At 49.3% G+C, this 23,087-nt stretch overlaps 1 protein-coding gene across 2 annotated transcripts in view; it reads left to right on the forward strand.

The window, feature by feature from the left end:
• Positions 1–23,087, forward strand: part of ASAP3 (ArfGAP with SH3 domain, ankyrin repeat and PH domain 3) — a 48,196-nt gene that overhangs the window by 10,280 nt on the left and 14,829 nt on the right. For both annotated transcript variants that reach the window (XM_089899225.1, XM_022551862.3), the window contains exons 2-5: positions 15,079–15,151; positions 15,241–15,386; positions 18,249–18,323; positions 19,502–19,551. In XM_089899225.1, coding sequence (XP_089755351.1) covers positions 15,079–15,151; positions 15,241–15,386; positions 18,249–18,323; positions 19,502–19,551 — 344 coding nt within the window. The remainder of the gene's footprint in view (positions 1–15,078; positions 15,152–15,240; positions 15,387–18,248; positions 18,324–19,501; positions 19,552–23,087) is intronic.

Genomic DNA, 23,087 nt, shown 5'->3' on the forward strand with positions numbered 1-23,087 from the left:
GGGAAGATAATTGCAACAGGGATGAGGTAATTACTGTGAGTAAACACTAAAATTGTGCAGTCCTGGCACCAGAGCAAAAAGAGAAATCTGTGTACCTTGTGGGTGTCCGGGAATGAATAGCTGAGCCTAGATCTGGACAAGGCAGGTTCTCCCCTCTGCTCTGCCCTTTGCTCTCTCCTCTCTCCCATCCATTCATTTCTTCATCAAACATTCGTTGAGAGCCTACCCCATTCTCAGTCCTGGCTACACATTACAATCCCCTGGGTTGCTTTTAGGTAGATTTTTTTTTAAATAGAGATAAAATTCATATTACATAAAATGTACCACTTTAACCATTTTAAAGTGTACAGTTCGGCAGTCTTTATTCACAGTATTGTGCAATGATTACCACTAATACTAGAACATTTCCATCAGCCCAAAAAGAAATACTGTGCTCATTAGAAGTCACTCCCGGGCTTCCCTGGTGGCGCAGTGGTTGAGAGTCCGCCTGCCGATGCAGGGGACACGGGTTCGTGCCCCGGTCCGGGAAGATCCCACATGCCGCGGAGCGGCTGGGCCTGTGAGCCATGGCCGCTGAGCCTGCGCGTCCGGAGCCTCTGCTCCGCAACGGGAGAGGCCACAACAGTGAGAGGCCCGCGTACTGCAAAAAAAAAAAAAAAAAAGAAAGAAAAAAAAGAAGTCACTCCCCACTGTCACTCCCCCAGCCTCTGGCAGCTTTCAGTCTCTATGGATTTGCCTATACTGGACATTTCATGTCAGTGGAATCCTACAATATGTGGACTCTTGTGTCTGGCTTCTTTCAGTTAGCATAATGTTTTCAAGTTTCTTCCATATCGTCTGGATTGCTTTTAAAGCAATAAAAATAGGAATAGCAAACACACTAGGCAGTGTTGTAGGCATTTCCCATATACATTTTAACTCATGTAATCCCCATCAAAGGCACAGAGAGATGAAATAACCCAGTAAACAGGATTGCCAAAGAACATGCAGGATGTGCATGCAAAGTATGGGACATGCTTATACTAAAAATTATTCATTGATTATCTGAAATTCAAATATAACTGCATGTCCTGTATTTATTTTTGATAAATTGGGCAACTCTGCTAGCAGTAAGTGGCAGAGCCAGGATTTGGGCCTGGGCAGTTCAAAGCACACTCGAGTGCCTTACCCTCACTCCTCTTCTTCCTCCCCAGGGACTCTGACTTAACAGGTCTGAAGTGAGGCTCTGGAACCCTTATTTTTTTAAGCACCCCAGGTGATTCCCCTGGCTGCCTGGGGATGTGTCGCAGGGCCTGGGAATACAGAGATGTCTGCTGGGCAGGATGGCTATCATGCAGCCCTCCCTGTATACCTGGCACTGGGCTAGGTACTTAAATGCCCGATCACATTCAGTCTCATGAGATAAGTGCTATTATTATCCCATTTGACAGATGCGAAAATGGAGGCTCAGAGAAACTAAGTCACTTGCCGCAGGTCACACAACTAAGAGTATTAGAAGTAGAATTTGGACCACAGAACAGTGTGATGTCCTGAATTCTTAACCCCTGCTGCCTTTTCTGTGTTCCCACAGGGCCTTGCTAGTATCTATTCATTCATTTACTCACTCATTCATTCCACAAACATTTACTGCTACTCATGTGCCAGGCCCTGTGCTGGGTGCTGTGGCTATAAAGGCAAATGAGCCAATCCTTGCCCTTTTAGCATTTTCAGCGCCATGGAGAGTCAGACGTGGTAAATAAGGGCCACGAATGCTCTGATAGAAGGCTGTAGTGGGCACAGGGTGGCATAAAGTCAGTTTTGTTGTGATGGGGAGGGGGTGCCCTGTAAGCTGAGAAGGGAAAGGTGGAGTGTCTACTAGGCAGAATGGGAAAAAGGCTTTCTGGGCAGAGGTCTAGCAGCTGGAAACAGCGTGGCACATTGAGGAAACTGCAGAGTTGGGGAGGACTGGGGTTTAAGGCAGCGGTCCCCAACCTGTTTGGCACCAGGGACCGGTTTTGTGGAAGACAGTTTTTCCATGGACGGGGGGATGGTTCAGGCAGTAATGCGAGCGACGGGGAGCCGCACCTCCTGCTGTGCGGCCCGGTTCCTAACAGGCCGAGAACCAGTACTGGTCTGCGGCCCAGGGAGTTGGGGACCCCTGGTTTAAGGGATTCATGATGACTATCGAGTTGGGGCAGGGAGGGATTCATCCAGGCCAACAAGGAAACCCAGAGGATGGGTGGCGTGGGGCCCTCTGCTGCTGTGTCCAGGAGGGCAGGCTGGTTCTCCCCAGGGTTGGGTGGAATTCAGGGCTTGGGGCCAGGGGTCAGATGGGAACCTTCACCGATCCTACTGCAGAGTTCTTGGTCTCTTAGCTCATCACCGCCGAGCAGTCTCCCGAGGAAAATCCCAGCCAGGAAACTTGGGGTTTGTGGAGGCCTCAGCACACGCAGAGGGTGCGGCTCCCTTCCTGCAGCCCCTCTTGCTCCCAGCTTCCCCCCATGCTGCGAGGGGCAGCTGCTGAGGCTGAGCTGGCAGGGCTGGCTGGGTTCCCGGGCTGGGGAGACGGCTTCAGGGGCCCAACTGAAGGGGCGCACAGCCCGCCACAGGCTCCAGCAGCGCAGGAAGGAAAACAGCGAGAGACTGAGGGATCCTGAAATAATAAATGTCAGAGCTGGCAGGAGCCTTCCACGTCACCGCCCAACCCCTCGTTCCAGACAGGGAGTCGGCCCAGGGAGGGAAGGAGACTGCTCAAGGTCACACCAGGGGCCAGGGCCGACCCGGGGTGGCCCCAGGTCCTGCTGCAGGCCTTGCAGTGTAGCTCCTCCTGACTGTCCCAGCCTGGACTCTTGGGGGCTGGGGCTGGGGGCTTATCCAGATGAAAACCCTTTGGAGACTTTTGCTCCTGCTGGTGGCTGAGGTTGGGGCAGTCTTGCAGGATATGATTAACCCCGCCTCTGAGTCCCAGAGCTTTGACCTGGAAGGGTCATGTCTGTCAGCTCTGAATTGTATAGGTGGGGAAACGGAGGCACAGACGAAGGAACTTGCTCAGAGGGATACAGAGGGCCTAATGGCAGAGGCAAGCCTAAAATTCAGTGCCTCCCCTCCCTTCCCCCAAAGTGTTTCTGCATTGCTTCTGAAGATGCCTGACTTCCACCGTTAGAAAAAATGTGACCTAATTTAATCTTCACAGTGATCCTTACAGAGATAAGTGGGGCTCAGAGAGGTGTGATAGTGAGAGAAGGCTCTGGAGGCAGAGGGCTCTACACTTCTAGAGCTACTGACATGCCCCTGAGCCGGTTGCCTCGCCTCCCCCAGCCTCGGTTTTCTCATCTGTAAAATGGGGAAGATATTAACTATCTCACAGGAATAAACAAGGTAACAAAAATAAAACGAGCACTTAGCAAGTGGGGTGGCGATTGGATTCATGTAATCAGATCAGCCTGGGAGCTTGGAATCCGAATGTCTCCTGTTGGCCATCTGCTTTGAGCTGGGCTGGGCTGGGCTGTGCTCTCCGTCACCCAGTCGAGCCTGGGGTTCAGGGCTGCACCCCCTTTCTCCCACTTGGCCTGGGTCTGCAGATGAGCCCCAGAGTCAGTCTTTCTACCACAAGAATTTTTTTGGCCACACCACACAGCTGGCAGGATCTTAGCTCCCTGACCAGGGATCAAACTTGTGCCCCCTGCAGCGGAAGCATAGAGTCCTGACCACTGGACCGCTGGGGCAGTCCCATCTACCATGAGAATTTATTGAATCACTCCTCTCTTGTTCAGAACCCTGCAAGAGCTCATCGCCTGTGGGATAAAACCTAGAGTTTTGGGTTAAAAGCATGGATTCTGGAGCCTGACACCCTGGGCTGGAGCCCAGGTGCTACCACTTATCGGCTATGTGAGCTGGACAGATGCCATACCCTGGGCCTCAGGTTCCTCATCTGTAAAACCTCCTGGGGTTGTTGACAGGATTTGGTGAAATAATGCAAAGTCTGTCAGGTGCTTAGAAGAAGCCTGGCATGTGGCCGTGATATAAAAGCATCCCCTCGCCTCTCATTAGGAGCATGGACTCCCAGAGGGTCATTCGGGGCCCTGCTTAGCCTGAGGCCTCACTGCTCACCGCTTCCTCACCAGCGCTGGTAGGTGCCTGCCCCATAAGCTCCAGGATGCTCCCCTAATGTGCTGACACTCCTACCCGGGGACTTTACCGAGGCGCCTCTCTCCTCTTAGAGTCACCTTCCCTGTCCTACTTTGCTCCACCAGTGTCTCCTCATTTTTCAAGGCTCTGGTGAAGCATCACTTCATCCCAGGGTGGGGTGGGCGCTCCTGGTCTGTGCCCCCCACAGGCTTCTCTTCTGCTGCAGCCTCACCCAGGCCTCCTCAGCCCTTGGCAAGCACATCCTTGTCTATGTTCTGTCTTCCCCACTGGGCTGTGAGCACCTTGAGGGCAGGGCCCAGCCTGACCTCCCTCTCTTCCCAGCACCTTCACGGCCAGGCAAGGTACAGCCGGACACTCAGTATGTGTGGACGAGCCCCTACTGTGTGCCAGTGACTCTGTTGGAGACCTTGCCCCAGCCCCTCACTCTACCCCACTGGGTGGAGAGGGGCAGGCTTGCAGATTTGAGGTTCCAGGGGAGATGCTTGTTCAGGGAGTAGAGCTGAGCTGCGATTGCCTGGAGGAGGGATGCTAGAGAGTACTTCCCAGTCCCACCCTTGCCCCTCCTTGCTGGCCACCCACGAAGGGCCCTGTGGGACTCCCTGCTTTCTTTTGATCTGCTGATTGGGCAGGTGGGTGAGCAAAAGCAAACTTTGAGCATGATGTGAACAGGACAGCTCACGTTTGCAAGGGCTACAAACTTAGCCAGTCCTTATTGATTCGATTCCCAGTGAGAGGTGGCTGGAACGGCACTGACTATTGTTCCCATTTTGCAGATGCGGACCCTGGGGCCCAGAGACTGGAGAGATTGCAGACTTGCTCAGGGTCTTGGTATTGGGTCCAGAATAGAACCCCAGTCTCCTCTCTCTACATCCTGTGCTCTTTCTGCTACGTGCCCTCTTTGGAATTAAGCAACAGAGCTTGTGCACCTTCCTTTAGCCAGCATGTCAGCCTTAAGCCCTTCCTGTCTGCCCCTCAAGGACCCTCCCGCCTGGCCCTTGCCCTCCTTTGCCTCTCTCAGGCTGACTTCTCCAAACCCCACTCTCTCCCATCCCATTCCTCTAATCAAAAGCTGTGCCCAGACAGCTGTCCATTGAAAGGAGCCCGCTCATATACTAAGGTGTCAAGGGGTTTCAGGTAACAGTGCAGTGGTCTTCAACTTTTCTGAACATAGGAACCCCCTGTCTTCTTTCACTAACTTCACGTTGTAGAAATTTTCAAACACAAAAGTAGACTCACCCAGATTCAACAACTATTATTTTGCCAATTTTATGTTTTCATCTACTAGCCCTCATTTTTTCTTGTGGAGAATTTGGTATATTCACAGAAAACAGAACAAAATGATGAACCTCCAGTTGCTCATAACCCAGTCCTGCCCCATGCCCATCCCAACCTTCTTCCCCAACTCTCATCTTGTTTTGAAGCAAATCCCAAACGTCATATTGTTTCAGCCTTAAATATTTCAGTACATAGCTCTAAACAGTAAGGACTTCTTTTTTTGCTTACATAACTAAAATGGGATGCCATTCTCGTACCCCGAAACATTAATAATAATCCCTAAATCATCAACTATCCAGTTTTCAAATTTCCAGTTGCCTCATAATTATCCTAACTTCTTTTACAGTTTATTTTTTAAAAAGCAGGATTCAAGTGAAGTCCATTTGTTGATGGGTGTTTTCAGGCTCCTAAGATTCCCCCTCCATCATTTTTGGTTTCGTTTTTTGTAGTCCACAGGAAAACAAACCAGTGGCTTATTCTGTAGTTTCACATCAACTGATTGTGTTCACTGTTGCATTCCCCAGGTGCGGTTTAACGAGTTTCTCCATCTTCTGCACTTTCTGTAAATAAATCAGCAGTTAGAAATGAAAAGCCCCAGGGTTTTCTGTGCATTTTTTGTCATTTCGTTAAATATTTGAAGTGTAACTTGGTTTGCTCATTAAAATATTGTATTTTATTTTTCACAGTTAACATGTAGTACATATAATTTCATCTTCTCTCGGACATCAAAGATCAAAGGAGCCCGGATTCTGCCACCTCACAGAAGGACCCCCTTTCTTAAAAATGTATCTTATTCGAGTATAGTCGATTTACGGTGTTGTGTCAATTTCTGCTGTATAGCAAAGTGATTCAGTTATACGTATCTATCTATCTATCTATATATATAGAGAGAGAGAGAGACAGAGACAGAGATACACATATTCTTTTTCATATTCTTTTCCATTATGGTTTATCACAAGATACTGAATAGTTCCCTGTGCTATACACTAGGACCTTGTTGTTTATCCATTGTATATATAACTGTTTGCATCTGCTAACCCCAAACTCCCAGCCCATCCCTCCTTCACCTCTCCCCTTGGCAAACACAAGTCTGTTCTTTATGACAGAAGGAATCCTTTTTAATGTCAAGGTTTCACTGACCTTTTCTTTACACTTGTACTTTTAGTTTTGATTGATTGATTGATTGATGGATTAAGAAATATGGAAAAGGACAAAAAGCTACCATGAATTCAAAAATACATTTAAAGATTTGTGTCTTATTGATCGTAACAGCTGCATTCATATTTGGAATGTGGTCATACTAATTCGTGAGACTTTTTTATTGGTCTGTAGTGCTTTCTATATAAGTGTGCCTTCATAGGGCCATGGTAGTAACTCCTTGGATTTCCAGGGCCTGGGGCCCACAGACTGGGAATAAACAAGGGAGTTAGAGTCCAACAGTTAGAGTCCAACTGTCCCAGGTCTATCTCGGCCACTTCCTGGCTGTGTGAGCTCAGGCAACTTTCTTTACTTCTCTGAGCCTCACTAACTCATCAGCCAGATGGGAATAAAAGCAATGACTGTCGTATCAGGATGCTACGAGTCTTAAAGGGTGGATGTCAAATTACCTTACAAACTGTAAAGCCCTGTGCAAGTTTTAGATTGTATTCTTTCCTTAGTTTGTTTGCATTTCCTATGAGACCTGGGGCAAGAAACTCATCTGAGCTTTTGTTTTGCAGTCTGTAAAACGAGGAGGTAATGTTAGATTATCTCCAATATTCTGTGATTTAGTCTCTCAAGGCACAACATCATGGTCCAAAACAAAGCTAGAAACTGGTTTTCTTCTCCTGTGTGAACTCTACTTTAATTGGTAGAGGCTACCTGAAGAGCTGCCTCAACAAAATGATGGAACAAAACCAGAGTCAGTGGGAAAAATACTGTGACTGATTAATGATGGCTCCAATGGTCATGGGATGCCACAAAAAGGGGTGCCCATGCCCTGTATTATAATAGTCCAAAAGAGTGAATGTCTAATGGTGAAATTTAATCTGCAGCTCTCAAGGCCTTAGCTTTAGCAGCTCTGCCCCCTGGGCTGGGTCACCATGGTTACCACAGCTGGCTCTGAGAAATCACAGGAATGAAGAATGGCTCCTATTGATGAATCCTGACCCAGGAAGGGGGCATGCAGAAGGCCCTTCCAAGCAAGGCAGCTGGGCATGGCCCTAGTGCTGCCATCTATGATCTTTTGCCTGCAGAGAGCAAGAGCACAGTGTGTGTGTGTGTGTGTGTGTGTGTGTGTGTGTGTGTAGGGGGTGGCGGGGCACAAAGGGCAGTATCACCAACTGGAATTCAGACTTTGTCTAGGCCTAGCCAGGCAAGGCTGCCCGAAGGACTCCAGTTGGTTTTCCAAGTTCAGACATGTCCCTGGTACTCTGAGTTTCACCTGCCTTTGCCCAGTGCCTGCCCAGGCTCTTGCATGGACTCTTAGCTTTGAGAGAAATCTAAATGGTCATCACTACTAATCCAAAATCTGGTGCCTGAATCATGCTCTACCACCTGAAGTCCCTAAATACTTCAAGGTCACTCCTTCCAGGGTCACTTATTCTTGCTTAGGAACTTCTTCCTGTGTTTGAGCTGAAATCTGTTTCTGTGTCTCTAATTCTACCTCTCAGTCCTGGAAATCCTCTTCAGGGCCAACTTCAATAAACCTGTTCTCTCTCTAGTAGGACAGCCCTTGGAGTATTTGCAGTTGGGGCCCTGACACTGCTGTCAACTTCCTTTTCTTTGGACAGGTCTCCCTCTGTCCCTCCCTCCTCCCTTCCTGTGTGAGGGGATGTTGAGGGGCTATTGTAGAGATGGTGGAGCTGAAATTCAGGCTCAGAGGCAGATCCAGTCCCAGGGTCAAAGAAGCCGTGTCCCTTAACCTCTGTGGGGCAGCTTGGTGTTATGGAAAGAACATTGGCCCTGGATTTGACCAGACCTGGGTCTAAGTTATGACTCTGCCACTGTTCAGCATTATGTGACCTGGACATACTTGGACATATTCCTTCCCCTGACAGCTTCATCTATAAAAATGTAGATGGTGATGCCTGTCTCAAATGGTGGCTGGGAGGGTGACAAGTAAGAGCCTGGCCCAGAGCCCTTACACAGGCACTCAGGACATGTAACATCTTGCATTCTGTGTCTGCCCAGTGACAGAGGTTTCACTGCAGTCCCTCTGTACCTGTGGTTCCCACATCTTGCTGAGCAGGGTCATGGGGGTGGGGGGAGGTATCTTTAATTAGCTCAAGGAAAGTTGAGAAATTCCTAAATCAAATTCCATTTAATTTTGCAATGGATAACATCATTAGCAATCAAATAATAATGTTCTAAGCACTTTACCTATGTGAGTTCATTTAGTCTCCCCAACAACCCTATATAGTAGAAACTATTATCATCCTCATTTCGTGAATGGAAATTGAGGCACAGAGAGGTCACATAGCAAATAACGAAAATGGAGCTAGAATTCAAAACCAGGTAGTTTGGGGCCAGCCTCATACTTTTAGCAATGATGAGTTACTGCATCTCTGAAAGGTGGAATTAGACCAGTGATCCCCAAACTGGAGCATGCGTCGCAGTCACCCGGAGGGCTCGTTGAAACACAAATCGCTGGGCCCCACCTCCAGATTTTCTGATTCAGCTGAAGAATCTGCATTTCTAACACGTTCCCAGGTGAAGCTGTTGCTGCTGACCCTACTTTGAGAATCACTGACTACTGGGGATTAAAAGGACTCCCTGAGTCTAGAGGCTGATTTTGGGGTTTTGTTAACCTATCCAGTCACAGGCACGAGGAATGAGGGCTGATCTCATACAGAGGCAGAAAACAAATCACAGTAAAAATCATACTCATGTTTTCCAAATGCCCCAAGCCTTGGCACCATGCTGTTATGTCTGTGATCTCATCTAAGCCTCACAGTAACTCTGTGAGTTAAGTGGAGAATGGATTTTTTTCCCCATGTGATATTATCTTTCTCCCATTTTAAAGAAGGGGAGGTTTAGAGATCTGGCTGGACTACTATCACCCAGGGAGATAGTTTTCGGGAGACTGGGGCTAGAATCGTAGTTTGGGACTCATCGTGCTATGGTTGCCTCATTACTGGAGTTCTAAAAACCTCTGTGCCTGTCTCCAAATCCCTTCCCATCCCCAGGCTCTGGTCTGAATTTTCTCCTTAAAACGGTATTTCTTTAGCTTAAATTTTTGCCCCATTGTATCATAGAGGGTAGGTGTTATCAGTCATTTATACCCCAGTTCGAATGATTTTCAAATATTTTCTTGAGAAAAGGGTGATTAGAATTCCCCCCTCTTTGTTTCCCCTTCGGACACTTTGTGTTTATATGTCTGTGAGCCTTTTGAAGGAAGGGGCCATAAAATAGGCACCAGGAGATGCTTGTTGAAATGAATGAATGAATGAATGAATGATCCCCTCCTTGCCCATCCTTCCCAGAGCGAGCCTCCCTCCTCTAGCATTTCTACCATTTATACCTAGTACTCCCCCACACGACGTCACAGCGCAGCCTCTTAGTCCAGTGCTCACAGCCAAGCACCACAGCTTAAAGCTTTCCCTGTTCCTCCTGAGCAGACACAGCTCTGCTTTCCCTGGGCTCTGAGGTACCTTGTCCATCTTCCATTATAACCCTAATCACATTGCATTATAAATATCTATTTACTTGTCTTGCTCTTCCCTTAGATGGTGGTGTCCCTAAGAGCTGAGATTGTGTCTCTTACTCAGGATGCGAACACATAGCAGGCACTCAATAACTAGTTGAATGAATGAATGAATAGCTGTGTGAACCTTGGTTGCTAAGAGCAGTAGGGGCAGGAATGGTATCTAGCCAGGAAGCCATTTCCTGATACATTTCTGACAAGGGCATCAAGGGACAGTTTGTGGGTGATTAGGATGACTTGCCTGCTTGTCCCAGTAAGAGCTAGGTTCAGCTACAAGTGACAGAATACCTAGCATAACAGTGGCTCAAATAAGATAGACATTTACTTTTCTTTCATGTAAAAGACGTCTATAGATAAGTAGTCCAAAGTTGATAGGGTGGCTCCACAGTCACCAGGGACAAGGCTACTACTTTGTTGCTCCACCATCCATAACGTGGGGCTTCTACCTCATGGTGCAAGATGGCTGCCTGAGCTCTAGACCTCACAAATGCATTCTAGATAGGAGAAAAGTATGACAGGACACCCCTCCCTTCCTTTTTTTTCTTTTCTTTTCTTTATTAATTTTTTTTCTTTATTTTTGGAGCAGTTTTAGGTTCACAGCAAAATTGAGTGGAAAGTATAGAGAGTTCCCAAACACCCCTGGCCCTACACAGGCACAGCCTCCCCTACAATTACCATCCCACACCAGCATGGTACATTTGTTATAATCAGTGAACCTACACTGACACATCATTATCACCCAAAGTCCATAGTTTACATTAAGGTTCACTCTTTTTTTTTTTTTTTAATTTATTTATTTATTTATTTATTTTTGGCTGCATTGGGTCTTCGTTGCTTTCTCTATTTGCGGCAAGCAGGGGCTACTCTTCATTGCAGTGCGCCAGCTTCTCATTGTGGTGGCTTCTCTTGTTGCAGAGCCAGGCTCTAGGCACACAGGCTTCAGTAGTTGTGGCACATGGGCTCAGTAGATGTGGCTCGCAGGCTCAGTAGCTGTGGCACACGGACTTAGTGGCTCCACGGCATGTGGGATCTTCCTGGACCAGGGATTGAACCCGTGTCCCCTGCATTGGCAGGCAGATTCTTAACCACTGCTCCGCCAGGGAAGTCCCTTAAGGTTCACTCTTGGTGTTATACATTCTATGAGTTTTGACAACTGTATAGTGACATGTATCCACTATCCTGGTATCATACAGAATAGTTTCACTGCCTAAAACTCCTTTGTGCTCCACCTATTCATCCCTCCCTTCCCCCAACTCCTGGCAACCACTGATTTTTTAGTTTCCATAGTTTTGCCTTTTCCAGAATGTCATATAGTTGGAATCCTACAGTCTGTAGCCTTTTCAGATTGGCTTCTTTCACTTAGTAATATGCATTTCAGTTTCCTTCATGTCTTTTGTGGCTTGATAGCTCACTTCATTTTAGCACTAAGTAATAGTACATTGTCTTCCAAGTTTTGGCAGTTATGAATAAAGTTGCTACAAACAATCCATGTGCAAGTCTTTATGTGGAAATAAGTTTCAACTCATTTGGTAAATACCAAGGAGAGCAGTTGCTGGATCATATGGTAAATGTATGTTTAGTTTTGTAGGAAACTGCAAAACTGGATTCCAAAGTGGCTGTGCCCTTTTGCATTCCCACCAGCAATGTATGAGAGTTCCTGTTGTTCCACATCTTCACCAGCATTTGGTGTTGTCAGTGTTTTGGGTTTTGGTCATCCTAATAGGTGTGTAATCCCTCCCTTCCTTTTTTTTTTTATAAATCCATTTATTTTATTTATTTATCTTTGGCTGCATTGGGTCCTCGTTGCTGCATGTGGGCCTCTCATTGCGGTGGCCTCTCATTGCAGAGTATGGGCTTCAGTAGTTGTGGCTCGCCGGCTCCAGAGGCAGACTCAGCAGCTGTGGTGCACAGGCTCAGTTGTTCCCCTGCACACGGGATCCTCCTGGACCAGGGCTCGAGCCCGCGTCCCCTGCACTGGCAGGCGGACTCTCAACCACTGCACCACCAGGAAAGTCCCCTCCCTTCCTTTCAAAACTACTTTCTGGAAGCTAACAAATGATATATCCATTACATACCATTGGTTAGAACTGTCACATGACCACATTTAGCTGCAAGTTAGGCTGGGAAATGTAGTCTCTCTTTTTTTTTTTTTTGGCTGTGTTGGGTCTTAATTGCTGCGCGCGGGCTTTCCCTAGTTGCGGCGAGCCGGGGCTACTCTTTGTTGTGGTGCGCGGTCTTCTCATTGCGGCTGCTTCTCTTGCCGCGGAGCATGGGCTCTAGGTGCACGGGCTTCAGTAGTTGTGGCACATGGACTCAGTAGCTGTGGCTTGCAGGCTCTAGAGCACAGGCTCAGTAGCTGTGGCGCACGGGCTTAGTTGCTCCGCAGCATGTGGGATCTTCCCGGCCCAGGGCTCGAACCTGTGTCTCCTGCATTGGCAGGCGGATTCTTAACCACTGCGCCACCAGGGAAGCCCCAGAAATGTAGTCTTTATTGTGAGTGGCCAAGTGGCCATCTGAAAAGTCAGAGTCCTAATTGCTAAGGAGGAAGAAAGAATGGATTGGGAGCCAACCTGCAGCCTCTGCTACACTGCAGGGAAGAGAGATCCTCAAACTAGCTTAAGCAGTAAAGGAATTTGTTTGCTAGGTTCAGGGGTATTTCATGGAGGCCCAAGGACAGGAAGTATGGAAGGGCCTCTGAGGGTGAAGGACCTGGAAAGTTGCCAGAAACCAGGGCAGCTCTTCTCTTGCGCTTCTCTGTGGCAGCATGGGTCTCATTTGCTTCTTTCTACACATCTACTTTGTTCTTTTCCCTTTGCTTAAACACTTCCAATCAATTAGCTAGCTTTCCAGAGCCTGATTCCAAATTCCTTGGAAAGAGAATCTGATTGGCCCAGCTTAGGTCAGGTGTCAAGCCTGGCCCAGTCAACTCTGGCTAGGACAAACAAGGCAGCAAGGGCCCAACTGTAGAGGGGTTTTCAGAGAATGGGTGTCATGGGATAGGAAGACTCCCCAAAGGGTATCTAGAGCATGGACATAGACCTCTCAGGTCTGTGTCCCAGGGCTTTGCAAACCATCATTCATTTAGATAAACAATTATTGAGCACCTTTTGTATGCTAGGCACATGGATCTGCCTTCTAGGGAGTTTTCTAAACCTCTTTGGAATTTGTTCATATCTTTAACCTGCACTGTCTTTTGGAGTCCTAGCTCCTTAAGTTAATCAACTCTTATCTTTCCCTTTCAAGTTTCAAGGTGGGAGTCAAGGGCTTTGGCAAACACGTGTTTCCCTGTCTAGCTCTTTGGGAGCTACAGACATGTTCGTGTTCTCCCCTCTTCTCTTTGTCTCTCAGATAGAAACGTCTTAGTTCTTTAGCTGAGTCAGTTATGGCCCCCTCTCCCCAATCTCCCCAAGTCCTCAACTTTCTTTCTTCAGCTTTGGGATGGGCCTCTACTGGTCCCAAACATGAAAGTGTCTCAAGGTCATACTCAGGGGAGAGACTGTTAGGTTTCTATTCCCTGGAGGAAAAGTACCCAGAATTTGATGGGTACTTTTTAGCATCAGGAGCAACTGCTGACAATCAGAGGTACTGTTCATTTAGGACACACTCTGTGCTCAGCACCAAACTAAACCCTTTATGTGAATCATCTCATACATACAGTCCTCATAATAACCCTGAGAGGTAGGCATTATTTCCCTCATTTTACAGATAGCTAATCAGGGAGCTCGGAAAGAATAGGCAACTTGCCCAAAGTCACACAGCATCTGGGCAATGGAGCTGGGCTTCAAAACCAGACCCCTCTCCCTCCAGAGGCTTCCCGTGTGCCCAAGGCGTCTGAAAACACTCTGCATTGCCTCCAAGGACTGCCTTGTGCTTGTCCTCCTGTGAGTTTGGTTTAGAATCTTTGCAGATACCATTCCAAATGTTTGCTAACTCTTGCCACATTGAAGTAACTCTTTGGCGATCAAACTTTGATCCCATTATCGTCACTGGACAGAATAGGGGGGGCTGGGGTCAGGGTGCAGCCATCGTGTGTGGATGGAGCGCTGTGCTAGGGCACCCCCTGGAAGCCCAGCTCTGCCGCTTCCCCACTATTTGACTCTAGGCAAGACCCACCCCTCTCTTGGCCTCAGTTTCCTCATCTGTGGCTCTGTGGGCCCTTTGCAACCCTAATTCTATAATTTCCCACTTAACTCTGCATTTCATGAGGTTGGCAGCTTCTATACCCCACTGAAAGAGGGGTGCGTCTGGGAGGTTTCCATCCGGGCTGAGCCGCCCGGGGCACGTGACTCCTGCACGTGATGCTGTCACATCTTCTGGCTTCCCCACAGTCTGCTGTTTGTTCTGCAACCCCTGGAATTTGGGGTTGCCTGATGTCCCAGCAGTTCTCTCCAGGGGGGGCTGAGTGTCCACCTCTACCCTCCTCATCTCACTTCCCACCGATGGTGTCCCAGCCTCTTCCTCCTTATCCTCACGTGGCTGCTTACTGAGCCTGGGGTTTGGGGAACAAGTCTTTCCCCATCTGAGTCTTTCGAGATTATAGAGATGTCCATGTTTTCCTCTAGTATTTTGCTAAGCGTCGTGTATGTGTTCGTCAAATCACTCTCTCAGCAGCTCTGTAGTGTCATCCTCATTTTGCAGAAGAGGCACCCTAGGCTCAGAGAGGCGAACAGATTTATCTAGGTTGACACACTAGTTAGTGCCAGAGCCGAGATTCAGACCCTGGCCTGGTATACCCCGCTATGCCACGTGCCTTGGAATTGCTATGTTTACTTGTCCCGCATGAGGAGGAAAGCCTGGCGTTCCTGGTGTGGTGTGACTGGTCTGTGGCTTCCCATGTGGTCTGGGTGGGGGAGGGTGGCCTGTTTATGTTTCGTTGGGGTGCAGGGGTACCCTAGGAAGGGAACTATGTGTGTGTTTGGAGGGTGGGATCGCAGAGTCAGGCACCCCTCCCGGCTGAGCATCCCTGAACCTCTGTCCACATTTGTTTCCAGATGCTGGAAGGAGACCAGGCCATCCTACAGAGAATAAAGAAGGCTGTGCGGGCGATCCATAGCTCCGGCCTCGGTGAGTGAGCCTGCTTGGTGCCAGCCTGGCGAGGCAGCCCTTTCCCCAGCTCCAGCCTGGAACTAACTCTGCGCCTCCCTGCTCCACAGGGCACGTGGAGAACGAGGAGCAGTACCGAGAGGCCGTGGAGTCCTTGGGCAACAGCCACCTGTCTCAAAACAGTCACGAGCTGTCCACCGGCTTCCTGAACTTGGCCGTGTTCACCCGTGAGGTGGCCGCCCTCTTCAAGAACCTGGTGAGGCCCTGCTCCTCTTTCACTCAGCCTCAGCCCAGGCTCAGGCAAATCTAATCAGTGACTTAAAAAGCCGACTGGGAGGGCTTCCTTGGTGGTGCAGTGGTTGAGAGTCCGCCTGCCGATGCAGGGGACGCAGGTTCGTGCCCCGGTTTGGGAAGATCCCACATGCCGCGGAGTGGCTGGGCCCGTGAGCCATGGCCGCTGAGCCTGCGCGTCCGGAGCCTGTGCTCCGCAACAGGAGAGGCCACAACAGTGAGAGGCCCGCGTACGGAAAAAAAAAAAAAAACCCGACTGGGAAAGGGTTGGTTTCCACCCTTCTTTCAGGTTTCCCATGACCTCTAGTCTCCCTTGACCTCTGACCCATGACCTGAGGTTCCTTTCCAGTTCTTCTATTTTTTTTTTAATATTTATTTATTTATTTTGGCTGCGCCGGGTCTTAGTTGCAGCACGCAGGATCTTTAGTTGCGGCATGCGGACTTCTTAGTTGCGGCGTGCGTGTGGGATCTAGTTCCCTGACCAGGGATGGAACCCGGGCCCCCTGCATTGGGAGCGCAGTCTTACCCACTGGACCACCAGGGAAGTCCCCCTTCCCAGTTCTGACCTCCTATTTGCATTCTTCTTCCTCTCTGACTTCTTTCCGGCCGGCGTCTCCTCTCCCCTCTCTCCCTCCCTCCCTGCCCTCCTCCTTCTCCTCTGTGGTGAGCACCCAGGAGCAGAGGGGGTCTCACAGTGGGGAGGAGCCTCACTCAAGGGAGGGCAGGCTCGGGTTCCTGTCTTTGCACCACTGCCTCTCCTTCACCCTCTTTGTCCTCTGCTTTCCCAGCCATACCTGCTTTGTCCTCAAAGGCAAGAACGTGCCTTGCCTCGGCAAGCCTCTCAGCTCCTGCACGTGGCCCAGTGGCCTCAGGTTCCTTCCTGAGATGGCCTCCTCCCTGTCCGCCAAGTCCCCGCCTCAAGGCTACCCCAAGACATGAGCTCTTTCCTGGTGCAGGCATGTTCTCAGTACTTCACATGTGTTAACATTTCATCCTGGAGCACAGCTCTGTGGGGTTGTTTTTACTATTGTCCACCCCTGTACAGGCTAGGAAACTAAGACACGAGGTTAAGCACCTTGTCCGAGGTCACACAGCTGATTTGAACCCAGCATCCGAGCACAAGCCTGGCTGTACCACCTCCCAGGAAAGCCTGTCTCCCTCTAGGCTTCATAGCTTTTGGCCCAGCTTTCGTGGCTCAAGTTCCACCCAGGGCCCTTCCTGGCTGGCGGGGACCACATCATCTCTACGAGGCAGTTTGCTTAGTGATCAAGCACCCACACCTCAGGCTTAGACTCAGGCCTTGAATCCCTGCTTTGCTGCTCACTAGGTGTATGACCCTGGGCAAGTGCCTCAGCCTGCCCAAGCCTCATCTGTAAAATGGGGATAACAGTGGTCCCCACCTCACAGAGTGGTGATGAGGATTTCGCAAGTTAAGTGCCTGCTCCAGGGTAGTGCTCAGTTAACATTAGCTAATATTGCCATCTGTCATCATTTTGTCTTTTTGCGTAGCACTGCCTCGCTCCCTGTCCTGCACGTAGAGGCCTTTAACAGTGTTTGGGTTCAACTGAATCAGTGACATCTTTTGTCTTTACCTCTCCTCCCCTTGTTTCAGTCAAACTAGTGTTTGCTGAGCGTCTCCTCAGTGGTGGGTGGTGTACCAGGGGCTGGTGACACAGGGAAGAGTCAGACTGCCTCGGAGAGCCACAGCCTAGTCGAGGAACTGAGATGTGAAATGACACCAAGCAAGACCAGCAGTGTGGCACAAACTCAAGGACCCAGTGGCTTGGGTCAGAGGCCTAGGGCTGCCATGGCTCAGAAAAGGGGAGGTCAGGATAGGCCACAGGAGAAAGTAGTCAGAAAGGCTTCCTGGAGGAGGGGAGGCCCGAGCTGTACCTTGAAAGGTGGGCTGAAATATTAGATAGGCTGTTTTGAGTTGCCAAATAACAGAAATTCAACTCAAACTAGGTTAATTTTTTTCTTTTTATATGTCTTTTTCTCTCTTTCAATCTTTTTTTTTTTTTTTTTGGCCACGCCACATAACTTGTGGGATCTTAGTTCCCTGACTAGGGATTGAACCTGGGCCCACCCAGCCCTGGCAGTGAAAGTGCTGAGTCCTAACCATTGGACCACCAGGGAATTCCCTAGGTTAATTTTTAAAAAGAGAATTCACTGGCCCCTGTAATGGGAAGTCCAGGTATGCAGCTGGTCTTAGGCTCCTTTTCTTTCTCTTAAAGTGTTTCTCTCTGTCTCTGCTCAGTGGGCAGGCCCAGATTCACACCTTACAGAAGAAAGACAATCTTTCTCCCGTGACTTTGGCAGAGAAGTCCCAGGAAGTATCCTGATTGGCTGGCTTGGGTCATGTGCCTGTTTCTGATCCAATCACAGTAGCCGGAGGGTGGGGCACTCTGGTCAGCTCTGACTCCTGTGTTCACCCCCTGTGACCATAGGGAATGGGTTCCCCACATTATAAAAGGAGTCGAGGAACTAGCCAGACAGAAACAACAGATGGCGCTACAGGTGGACCTCAGAGGGTCAGAGAGGAGAGGTGAGAGTGTCCCTCTGGCAAAGTGACAAAGACAGGCTGACCATGGATGCCATGGATTGAGCAGTGAGGTGATAAGGCGGATTAGTCAGGGGAGGGGAAGAGCTTCCACAGGAGGCCGACCCCGCCACCCCTTGTACTCCTTCACCTTCTTGTCTTTCTCTCCCCTGCCTCCTTTACCCCAGTGCTGTCCTTGGCCTTGTGATGCTTCACCGTACCCTGAGCCCCTTGGGGCTGGATGGACAGTCACCCAAGGTGGGGTATGGGGGTCTCTGCTTTTTCCAGGTTCAGAACCTGAACAACATTGTCTCTTTCCCCCTGGACAGTCTGTTGAAGGGGCAGCTGAGGGACGGGCGACAGGTGAGTTTCCACATGGGCAGCAGGGGGAGTGCAGAGGTGGTGGGATGGAGCAAGACAGGGGTGGGCAGGAGACGACAGGGGAGGCAAGGCTGGGCTGAGGACGGAAGCCAAGCGAGGCTGTCACAGTGGGTGTGCTGACCCCACATTACTGACCCTCAGGATGACAGGAGGACCTGGCCCTGGGGTGAGCCTAGGATGGCTGACTTACTGTCTTCCAGGGCCCTTTACAACAACCCAATGAGGCGGGGGTCCTGTAGGTGCTGTTATCCCCATTTTGCAGTTGAGGAAACTGAGGCTCAGGGAGTTTGGTACCTGCTTACAGTTTACACAGCTGGTCAGTGGAGGAGCCAGTGTGAGAGTCAGGCCTCCTGACTCCCATGCTTGGCTGCTCTCTCTGCAGCAGGCAGCTCCTGGCTAGAGGCAAAGTAGAACTCAAAGAGAGTAACAGAATAATCTCCCTGGGAAGTCTGCCCCAGAAGGCCCCTGAGAGGTTCTCCCCGCAGAGGCTTTCCTCCTCGCCCCGGGAACCACCCAAACCAGACCAGCAGCTTTTTCGCCTGGTAGACTGGGGCACCTTGGAAGTTTAGGGGTGGGGGCAGGGGGGCTGTTCTGAAGGGTGTGAGCAGCCTGCTGGATGAGGCCCAGGCAAACTAGGCCAGGGATAAGCCAGGTCTCTCCGGCTTGCTGTGTGGCCTCAGGTAGACTTCTTAGCCTCTCTGTGCATATGTCCCTCCACCTGTACCTTCCTGTTGAAAGGGTGAGCAAGTACCAGGCAGGAGAAAACAGTGGGGTAAAGTTAGGGGAGGATTCTGATCTTTATCCTCCATCCTTTTCCTCATGGTGATCTCCATCTTCTAAGGGAGGGGACTCAGGGCAGACCCCCCAAAATCTCCCCAATACCCTAGGCCTGAGCCTACCAATTCAGATAGATTACTGGCAACTGCGGGAAGAGGTCAGTTGGAAGAAGGGGCTCAGCTCTGAGAAATGGGGTTGGTTGGGTCTATTTTGGGGGGGTCAGGTTTGCAGTCAGGGCTATGTGGGCAGCGGGGGGTTGGATTGTGGCTCTGAGCAGCACAGGGGAGCATGCAAGTGCAGGGTCCCCCTAATGGTAGCAAAGTGTACTGTAGATTCCACACCCCAAGAGCCCCTTTGGGCAAATTGTTCTTTCTGAACTACAGGATTCTAAAAAGCAACTGGAGAAGGCATGGAAGGACTACGAAGCCAAAATGTAAGTGGCTGCAGCCAGGATGGTTTGTCCAGGAGAGCAATGTTTCTGTTGCAGTGGGAGGCTGGATATGGGGAAGAACCTAAGTGCTGCCAGGGCACGTCACCCAGAAGCACATGGCACCTCGCTCTCTAGAAATGTTTATGGGGGCTGGTTTATGCCCAGGCCTGACGGGAGTCTGGGGGCTGGACCACGAGATGACTAAAGGGGAGCTATTGTGAAGGGACCCCAAGCTGCTGCTCTCAGAGACTCATCTGCTCAGTGGTGCCAGACATGGGCAGAGAGATGGAAAGGAGCATCCATTTACTCAACACCTCCATGTGCCAGACATCCATCCTCACACTCACCCAGCCCTGTGAGGGAGATATGAGTATCCCAATTATCAGAGGAGGAATTAGAGGTTCAGAGCGGTTAAGTTACTTGCCCGAGGCCACATAGCTAGGCAGAGGCAGAGCTGGGATTCACGTTCGTTGATCCTATTTCTGCAGCACCAGGCAGTATCTATAAACATTTAGCTGGACACAGAGGATGAAAGGCCATACCCGGGCCTCTTGTGTGCAACACACAATACTCCAGATTTCTCCCTAGCTACTGGGACATTAGGGAGACAGAGGGAGTCCCAGGTACCCAGTAACCAACTGCCCCTGAGCAGGGACCCCTCGGGCTCTGCCTGCCAAACTCTGTCCAGGTCCTGGCCCCAGCCCTCTGCCAGGACCCAGCTGGGCCCCCTGTACCTCAGGGCATCGTTTGCTCTTCTTTGTAAAATTTTGGCTTCTCTTGCATTTTGCAAAAGCAATATGTGTTCATTATGAATAACTTAGAAAATATGGAGAAGTAGAAGAGGAAACATTTTTAATTATCTCTAGGAGAAGATGAGGGTCATGTGGGGGAATATCTAGTACTTCTCTATTGTTAGAATTTTTTTACATAGTGTGTGTAGCACTGTAATTTCATCATTTTAAAAAAGTGGAGGGTGGGGGAGAGTTCCCTGGTGATCCAGTGGTTAGGACTCGGTGCTTTCCCTGCCGTGGCCCAGGTTCAATCCCTGATCGGAGAACTAAGATCCCACAAGTGGCATGTTGAGGCAGGGGGTTGGGAGGGGGAAGCGGGGGGAGGGGAAACTACCAAAAACCAGGAAGAAGATCCTTCATTTCCAAGCCTAAAGTATTAACATCTTTCTAGTCATTTTTCTATATATAAAGAAATATTTTTACAAAACCGAGATCATAATAATCATACTGGGGGTTTTTTGCTTAAAAATACATTGTGACCATCTTTCTACATCATTACATATTTTTATACAACGTCACTTAAATGGGTGCACTGTGTGTCAACATATGCATAATCCACAATGTATTTAATCTGCCCCTGTTGTTGGGGAAGCATCCTTGGAACTAAATCCTTGCTCCCACCCATAATTATTTCTGTAAAATCCTTCCAAGAAGTAGATCCTGGAGCTTTATTGTTCCTCAAGCTCCCGGCACCATGGGGAACTCCCTGGGTCTGAAGGAGGCCGAAACTCCTCCCCACCAACGAGGATCTCCATCTACACTCCCGCTGTGGGTGTAGATCTTGTGGTGAAGGGTGTGGGAGCTGTGATGAGCGTGGCCATCTGTTCTCATCAGAGGCCTAGGGAGGGGTGTGGACAGGCAGGCAGGTGATCTTTCTCTTTATGATTTGATGTGTGATCACATGGTCTTCATCTTCCTGAGTGACCTTGACTAAGCCCTTAGCCTTTTAGCCTTTCAGGGCATCATCTACTAAATAGAAAGAATAAGCCCTACCTTGCTGACCTTCCCCAAGTAGCTCTGCTTTTACCAGATTGATATATTGATCTTGCCTGTAAGGTTTCGTTTAAAGAAAAGACTGTGTGTGATAATGGGGAAAGGGGCTTGTCTGAGGTTACGCAGTGAGTTATCGATAGGACCTGGGCTAGAACCCAGGACTTCTGAGTCTGGCCTTCTTCTTCCAGTGGTCTCCTGGCTCCTGCTTCTATAACATAGATCGAGCTACATGTCCTGGCACAGGTGTCTGTGTACATTCGTTTTATGAGGGCTCCAGGTATAGCTAGATATTAGCGAGCCATGCGTTGCTGTGTAATTCCAAACTCATTCTTAACCAAACCAGTCTGGGCAGCAACTGCAAGGGCCCAAGGGCCCTGATAGTATCTGTTGAATACCACCGGGATTCTCACCCCCTGGTTGTTCATATAGGGGGTCTCCCTCTCCACCTGGGGCTGCTAAGGAAGGCATCCCAGGCCCTATTCAGGGGACACAGTTATCTAGGCTGTTCCATTTTCAGGGCTGTTTCCTCACCTGAAAAATGGGGCCAACGATACCTTGCAGGGTTGACGTGGAGATGAAATAAGTGCAGTGCATATACAGCACCTGGCACTGCAGTTCAACACGTACTTATTGGCCATCTTTCTGAGCCAGAACTGGGGCCAGAATAACACAGCAAGGGGTTCAGAGGCAAAAGCCCAGACCTCTGCTCCTAGCATTTCCCCGACCAGCCTGGGATCTTGGGCAATTACCTCCCTTCTCTGGATCTCAGCTTCATCTTTTGGAAAATAGTCCCTGACCGTGATCTATCAGAAAAGACACTGTGACTGTCACCAGCTGGGGGAACCAGGCAGGCAAGGAGGGATGGAACAAATCTGAGCCACAGAGTTTGTTACCACTGCTGTCCCTGAGGCTCTAGCATCAGGCTGACTTGGGTTCAGATCCTCTAGTACTTAGCAGCTGTGTGCCTTGGACAAGTGACTTATCTGTAAAATGGAGTAATGATTCCTGCCTCATGAGATTATTGCTTTAGTGTGTGAAGGGCCTAGCAGAGCACTCAGCACAAAATTAGCACTTAAAAATAATTATTAATAATAGCAGCTAATACTTATACTTACTTAAGAGCTTCCTTTGTGCCAACTGCTGTGATAAGCTCTTTGCGTCTGTCATTGGTTATTCATCTTGGAAGGGAAAGGTGCTATTATCCCCAATTTATAGGTAAGTAGTGAGGGAAAAATATCACCACAATCCCTGCCTTAGTGGATCCCACTGGTTTGTAAGCAAGAAGGGAGGTGGGTCCCAAAATAATGAAAATACAAAGTGACAGTGCTATGATGAAGGCATCAGCACAGAGGTGGCAGAACAGGCGGGCAGTTTTGGGGTGGAGGGAAGGGTGGTTGGAAAAGGCATCACAGGAGAGGTGGTTCAAGGTGTCAGGTTGGCAGATGCATGATTCGTTTTGATTCCTTTCCTCTCCCGTCTCCCTCCCCCCGACCTCCTCACTCCACTGGTACCTGTTCCTCATCCCCTGAATAGTGTTAGACTGTGGCTGTGGTCCCCTCCTCCAGTTATCTCTGTCTTCTTAGTAACTAGCCTTTCAGCACTTTTCATTCCTGCTGCAACTCCACTCAAAGAAAATAAAAATATTCCTAACATTTGAAATGTTTATGAAACATTGGTCATACTTTGAGGACAGGGAGGGAATGGGATTTGCCATTTTCTGTGTGGGGTTGTGTGTGGTGGAATGAAAGCACTCCC

The sequence above is a fragment of the Delphinapterus leucas genome, chromosome 1 (genome assembly GCF_059928025.1).
Source record: "Delphinapterus leucas isolate spDelLeu-1000000601 "Yukka" chromosome 1, BTC_Dleu_Yukka2, whole genome shotgun sequence".
Lineage (NCBI taxonomy): Eukaryota > Metazoa > Chordata > Mammalia > Artiodactyla > Monodontidae > Delphinapterus > Delphinapterus leucas.